This window comes from Cryptomeria japonica, chromosome 2, assembly GCF_030272615.1.
Source record: "Cryptomeria japonica chromosome 2, Sugi_1.0, whole genome shotgun sequence".
Classification (NCBI taxonomy): Eukaryota; Viridiplantae; Streptophyta; class Pinopsida; order Cupressales; family Cupressaceae; genus Cryptomeria; species Cryptomeria japonica.
The window spans coordinates 173,652,992-173,660,843 of NC_081406.1; the positions used below are offsets into that span (position 1 = coordinate 173,652,992).

The window sequence follows — 7,852 nt, forward strand, 5'->3', positions numbered from 1 at the left end:
TAGGTCACATTTAGAACTGGCTACCGAAAATAGCATTTGTACTTCTAAGGGAAAAAGACCACAAAATTTATATCATATTGAAAACTTAAAGCTAGATGGGATAATATTGTTTTTTCTCATGGAAGTGTTCAAAATCTATCTTTTCTTTAGGTTGATTGTTGAATTTAAAAGCCAGATTTTTTCGCGAGTCAATTACTACGTGGAAGAAGTCTGGAGCCATCCAAATTCCATCTTATCCTCGTAATTGCAATTCAACCATTGTAGGGCCTGAATTGACTTGACTTGGAAAGTGGTATTACATTCCACTCACAATTAATAATTTTTTATTCAAGTGAAGCCGCGTTGGGGCCCCTGTCCTCATCACACAAGTCTCCAAACCAGTCAAACCGCGCCATTAATTCAGCGTCTTGTTAAACTGAAGAGGATTCCACGAAGAATTGTAAAATTCTTGCTATTTATTCATCATCTCCCAAATACCCAACTCATCGTCCTCCCAAGTATTGGGGTTTCTGCTTACGGAATCCCAAAATTGTGCAGCAGAGTAGACGACCGCGCGGTCACGGATTTCTGTGAACAAAACCGATTTCTAAGAAATCAAAATGAAGGTAAGTCTAGGTAGCTGTTTATAAATGACTTCAGTTCCTAGATTCATGTCAATATTTTAACTGATAGACAGTCTCTGTTCAAAATTTTCAGAAAATGGTGTTACAATTGACAATTGAGGACGAGAAAAGAAAGAGGAAGGCCCTCAAGGTGGTTGCAGCGGTAGAAGGTATGCTGCCTTTTCCTTTTCGCTCTGAAACCCTAACCCTAGATTTATTCTGCTACATAATCTGATGAATATATATTTGAATTGCAGGGGTGGACTCTGTGGCCGTGGACATGAAGGAAAAAAAGATGACTGTAATTGGGGAAGCAGACCCTGTGTTTGTCACGGCAAGACTGAGGAAATTCGGGTTTAATTTTGCTGAACTGCAGAGCGTTGGGCCTGCCAAGGATGAGAAGAAAGAAGAGGAAAAACCAGAGAATCCAACGGTTGTGTATGTTCAAAGGCCTTATTATTATGATTACAGTTTCGCCAATGATGAGAATCCTAACGCCTGCACTATTTGCTGAATTCTTATCTGGGGTTTTTGTAGGACGGGTTCTAACCTTTGTTCTTCAGAGAAAAAATCTCCTTACCTGTTGCTTACTGCTCTACTAATTAGTTTATATACATATTAAGCTGCCGTGTTTTGTTGGAGTTAAATATATGTACGTGCCTCGGAAAATAACGTGGCGCACAAGAGGAGATTTGTTGGGAAGAGTGTAATATATTATTCACAAATTAAAGCCAACTAGGTATTTGTTTCTGAAATAACTTATTTTCTGATATGTTTAATTTCCATTGGAGTGCAAGCTCTGTGCTTGTCAAATTGAACACAGTAAGATAGTGTGTTAAGTAACCAGTTTAATGGCTTCCTCAATTGCGCAAATTTTAGTGTCAGATCTCCGCGTATCAGGCCTAGTACATCTTTGCTGGTGAAAAAAATACAATATTTTATGAGTCGCAAAAAGTTATCCACATGAACTTTTCGTCGCGCTGTTACATGGACATGAATGATGACATAGGCGAATCCACTATTAAAGCCATCCCATATGACATTTCTCCATATTTGCCCACTTTAAAATAGATTTTTTTGTAGATTAGTCAGTTACATTTGAATACAATGAATCTTTATAATGTTGTGATATTTACCAGCATAGATTCAGAGAGTTTTTTTATTGGATATATATATATATATATTCTTTTAGATTCATAGACTTGATCAACTCTAACAATTAAGGCTCATAAATTTCAGTATGAAAGTTTACAACCAAAATATAGCAAAATCTTCTCAAAGCAAATTTCATGTTTCAATTTCTTGAAAGTATTAGAAAATATAGTTATTATTTAAGATAATATTAAATTTTATTTGTTCATATCTAATGTTTGGATTTCATTGATGTAAGAAATGTCAATCAAGGAACCAAATTTATTTTAAAGTCAACAATGCAATTTATTATGATGTATATAATATGCTCCCGTTACTCAATTCATTTATAGAGATGAAATTTAACTCAAGGAATTAAATACGATCAAAGCATTGCTAGATAGACAATAGATACAATAGGTAGACATTTTTTATTACATAGTGTCTAAAGATTTTTTACCACCACAAGAAAGAACATGGCATAAAACATTAAAAATAAAGAACTAAGACATGAAAAAGTAAATGCTCACAGAGTCCATTCATTTGCACAAAGGCCATAATCGTGCTGAGTAAATTGGGGGAAGCATATGAGTATCCATTACAGTTAACTTCATCCACCCACAAATCCTAATGGTACATTGGATTTCAACGATTTTTTTGGTTGTCTTTGTATGTGACTTGGTTGCTTATAGCTATTGTTCTGGTTTTCGGGTAGTAACGAGATGTTGTGGGATATGTTATGCGCACAAGGGTCAAAGAGTGGGCATTTCAAAGTGTTGCTCAATACCTACATAAGATACCCCAATAATCATGTACTACAACCACCTCAAAAATTGTTAGTACTTGTGTACAAATGCCCCAGTAGTCACGAGCTATGGTTACCAATAAGGTTGTACAACTCCTCCAATTGAAGTTTACAAATTCTAACTACTGGGAGTACAACTGGGCAGCGATTTGTACATGTGAAATTTATTAATGGACTTTTAGTTATCATTTTTTTGGTTTCTTTAAAGTTAGTAATTGGGGGGTTGGGTGAGCAAGGAGCGAATGGTAATTGGAACATAGACAATTGATACCCTTCCTCTAATATAATTCAATTGATTTGAAAAATTTCACACACATCCACTTGAATGATCACACAAGTTTTGTATAAATATATTAATTATAAAACCTTAAAAATGGTACTTGCTAATTTAATGTGCATGGATAAACCCTATGAACCTTGGCTAAATCATGCTTATTCATGTAATGTAGTGGGAAGAGAAAGTAGGTCACATTTAGAATTGTCTACTGAACATAACATTTGTACCTCTAAGGGTTTAGGACCACAAAATTTATAACTCATAGGATGGATATTGAAGACAAGACTTGAAGCTAGATGGGATAATTTTTTTATTTATTTTTTGTTTTCTTGGACGTGTTCTGAGTCTCTCTTTTCTTATGTTGATTGTTGAATTTAAAAGCCAGATTTTTTCGCAAGTCAATTTATACGTAGAAGAAATCCCGAGCCATCCAAATTCCATCATTGTAATTCCAACCATTGTAGGTCCCGAATTGACTTGCCTTGGAAAGTGGTGTTACATTCCAATCACAATTAATAATTTTTTAATCAAGTCTCCAAACCAGTCAAACCGCACGAGAGGAGATTTCTTCGGAAGCGTGTAATATATTATTCACACAAGTCTCCAAACCAGTCAAAACGCACGAGAGGAGATTTCTTGGGAAGAGTGTAATATATTATTCACAAATTAAAGGCAACTAGGTATTTGTTTCTGAAATTACTTATCTTCTGACATGTTTAATTTCCATTAAGTGCACTGTGCTTGTCAAATTGAATGTGTAAAGTAACCAGTTTATTGCCTTCCTCAAGTGCGCAAATTTCAGTGTCAGTTCCCCCGCCTATCAGGCCTAGTACATCTTCGCTGGTGAAAATAAAATACAATATTTTACGAGTTGCAGAAGGTTAGCATTAACGTCATCACAATATGACATCTTTTCTATATATTCCCACTTCAAAATAGATTTTTTGTATTTTTATATTATTATAAAAATAGGTAACTAATATATAATTAACTAGTATATTTATATTTAAAAAATATATGTAAAATATGCTGAGAGATATCTTATAATAGAAGAGAATCATCTTTAAAATAATTGTTCTTCTAAAATTATAAAATATTAAACATCAAGAATACAAATCCATTAAAGTTCTGCATCTAAAACGCTGAATCTAGCTAGAGACAAGTGGCGAGGGTTCTATTTTATTTGGAGTAATAAAATAACACCTCCACAAAAGCTGAAACATGACATATTTCATGCATTTACCTGTCATTTACATGTCAAATTACTTCAAAAATAGATTTTTGTTTACACACATTTTGATGTCATTCTAGATGCCTCTTGGCATAATTATGGTTTTTTAATTTATACAATGTATAACTTCTTATATTATATGACTTACATTGATAATATAATTATTGTGATGGTATATTTATTAGGGTTTTAGCATATTTTAATTAATTTGGTTTAAGTAATATAAAAATATAAATACTGAAGTAATCATTTATTTATTTAGATTTAAAAGTTGATATTGATTGTTATTATAAATTTTAAGTAAATATAAAAATAGAGCAACTAAATGTATAAGTAAATAATTTTAATTTTGAATTTTGACCTATTAAATTAACATGCCAACAATATTATAATATAATTATAATAGTGTATGTTCATTTTAATTATTATATTATTATAATAATTACAATCAAAATATAATTTAAGATTAAGAACATTATTAATTATATAATTAAAATTTTTATCAATTATTTTTGCAACATTAATGCTAATAAGATAATTCTATATATAAAATGTTGTGATTTGAAATTTATGGAGACAAATCAAGGATGCAAGTCTCTCTTCAAATTCAATTAGAGCTTAACAATGGAATTCAAACAAGACACTAATATAATCAATAAAAAGAATGCTAGGTACATCCATTCTTGAATTATTTTTCTCCAATGATTGGTTGGTGTGTGGGCAAGTTCTTTGCTTGAAAGTTGTCTATTTTGACAACATATACTTAGCTCAAGCTGCAAGATATATATGGGAATGGATGAGAGGGTGCCTCATTTCAAAGATTTTTGGAAGAGGTAATGGATGGATTAGATGTGATGGAGAGATCAATGATGGAAGGTGAAGGACAAGATTTCCCTAGGATAAAGGAGAAAATTGGGGGTTGAGATGAAAGTTATTGAAATGTGACTACTTGGATGCATTTACTAAATTTATTAAGTAGTTGTAACCATGAGAGATATAAGTAATATGTATTTAGGAGTACTTTATTCTTGGAATTGTTGGAGAGAATATTAGAACAATGAGAATTTTTGAGATTGGAGGAGGGAATATGTCCATAATTGTTTAACTATTTTAGCTATGTGTTAGGTGGAAAACATGTGTAAATAATAATAACTTGATTTATTTATGTGAGTTGAGATAGAAAAGGGGATTAGGTATTAGGTGAGTTGGACTCATCTAGGTGATGCATTTAGTTGATTGGGACTAGGGTACACTAGGGAAATATTTAGGTGTCTACATTTCGCCCCTCCTTGACACAATATTTTGACTAGTGGTATTATGTTAAAGAAGAATAAAATGTAGGATGGGATGGTGCTTTGGTGGTAGATTACCATGATTGCTTAGAGATGATGATGGAAGTGATGCCTCTTCAAGAAAATTGTTGGGTAAAATGGAATTGGTTAGGAGGTGTTTAGAAAAGACAAATGACGATAAAAAGATATGTCATGATGTATAAAATATTACTTGGAAGAAATCATATTGGAGTGATGTACATGCCATGGATATTAAAAATTAGATTGAAAAAACTCATTCAAAATGGTGTTTGTATAAATGATAACGAGGCTTTTAAATTTAAGCCAAAAAATGCATGCCAATGATCAAGGGGCAAACTTGGCGGAAGAAAATGATGGTGTCATGTTGATGCAGCAAATGCTAAGCATTTGAATTCTTCTAACTAACAAAATATTCTATCAACATTTATTGCTTATTGAAAAACTTGATGGTGACACAATATTTCAAGTGATGAATGCCATATTTCATCCTAAGAATATTCTCCCAAATATTATTCCAATGCCTAAGAATGTGTACATAGTAAATCGAAATATTCTTTTTGGGAAATGGAGATTTATGTTTTCCATATATGATAGGCTTGCAAGTGTCATTGTTCACCTATGTAGGCTAACATCATGTTTGCAAGGCTATACCTTACACATGAAAATAAAAAAAGTATTAGCATATTTCTACTATATGAATAATGCACAAGATGAAATAGCATGAAAATTGATCCAATAGATTGAGGTAGATTGTTGATCAAGATGGTACAATAGCCATACAAATTCTATAGATATTTGTAGGACTTTTCATGGATGGGCCTCCAAAAACTTTAAAAAATTTGTTACCAAATACCCAAGGGTTATAATATGTCAAAGTCATCTCTCAACCTCTTTGAACACAATTATGATGTTTGCTTTTATCTAAACTGTATTGTTTGAAACTTGATGCCCATGAACCTCACAAATTCCAAAGAAAAATGTAATGGAGTTGCAAGCTTGCTTTGATACCGTGTTGGACTTGATATTGGGTCTACATTCTTGTGCATACTTTGGTACCTTTTTTGTTGTTATATGGAGCCTAATTAGACTCAGAGGTTAATTTTTTTGTACTTCTATCAATGTAGTTTCCCCCCATATTTTTGATAGGGGTTTGGGGGTAGTGCCCCTTGCGGGGTCCATGGGCAGCGCCCCTAGTGTGCTCCCTATTGCGATACAGGGCAGAGTCGAGGGGCAGAGCCTTGTGAGGCCAAAAAGACTTATTATTGTATAAAGGCGTCATGTTTTTTTTTTCTATTGGCTGACATGTTGTAACTGACATAAGTTTTGATAAAAAGGCTAAGGGTTAGGGTTTTTTGTAGAGAATTTTGTAGCATTTGTAGTGGTCTTGAGTTGCAAGGGGATTGCTGGTTGTAACCGGTTTTGATTTACTAGATAATAATACTGGACTCTTTGTTTGGTGGACGTAGCCCGATTTGGGTGAAGTGCGTTAAAATTATCTCTTCTTTGTTATTATTTCAATGTTTTTATTTCTTGTGTTTAATATTTATCTGCATATAATTGGTATTTTTTGCATGCAATTCCTAACAAGTGGTATCAGAGCTAGTTGTGATTGATTATTGTCTGCAAGAAGATCTCACAGTTGAGTGAGAGTCTCACGGTTAAGTGGGAGTAATGGTGGATGAGGGTAAATTGAAGGTAGAAAAATTCAATGGGTAGAACTATCAGTTATGGAAGATGTAGATGGAATATTATCTCTATCGGAAGAGTTTATGGAGGTCGTTGGAAGGAACAACCAAGAAAGGCACAATGAGTGATGAGGATTGGAATATTTTGGACAAAAAGGCACTGGGAACCATTTGGTTGTGCCTGACATCGTCTGTAGCATTTAATATAACAAAAGCAACAATGGTTGTAGAACTGATATCGACACTGGCTAAATTGTATGAAAAAGCCTCAACCTTAAAAATAAGGCATTTCTCATGAAGTGTCTATTTAATCTAGAAATGATTGAAGGTGGATATGTGACATATCACTTAAATGAGTTTAATACGATTATCAGTCAATTATCTTCTCTCAAGGTAAATTTTGATGAAGAAGTTAGGGCTCTCTTGATATTATCTTCTTTGCTTGAAAGCTAGCATGGTTTGGTAATGGTGATTAGTAACTCTATTTCTGATTCAAATACCTTAAAATTTGATGATGTTGGCAGTGTTCTTTTGAGTGAAGAAATTCATAGGAAAAGCTCAGGTGGATTCACATCAGGTAGTGTTTTGAATGTAGAAAGCAAGGGTAGACCAAGGGAGAGAGGAAAAGTTTCTAGAGGTCGTGGGAAGTCATGAGGAAAATCAAAGGACAAGAGATCCCAATCCAGAGGACCAAACGATTGCTGGTACTGTGGGAAACCAAGTCATCTAAAGAAAGATTATTGGTCTTGAAAGAATAAAGAAGGAGACAAACAAGAGATTAATAAGGAGGCAAATGTGGTATGTAATA

General features: G+C 33.3%; 1 protein-coding gene across 1 annotated transcript; it reads left to right on the plus strand.

Moving 5' to 3' along the window:
• Positions 1-442: 442 nt before the first annotated feature.
• LOC131051754 (heavy metal-associated isoprenylated plant protein 39) lies at positions 443-1,337 on the plus strand. The gene is made up of 3 exons (XM_057986362.2): positions 443-605; positions 697-772; positions 860-1,337. Exons 1-3 carry the CDS (start codon positions 600-602, stop codon positions 1,114-1,116), a joined length of 339 nt encoding a protein of 112 aa, XP_057842345.2. The 5' UTR covers positions 443-599; the 3' UTR covers positions 1,117-1,337.
• Positions 1,338-7,852: the final 6,515 nt, after the last annotated feature.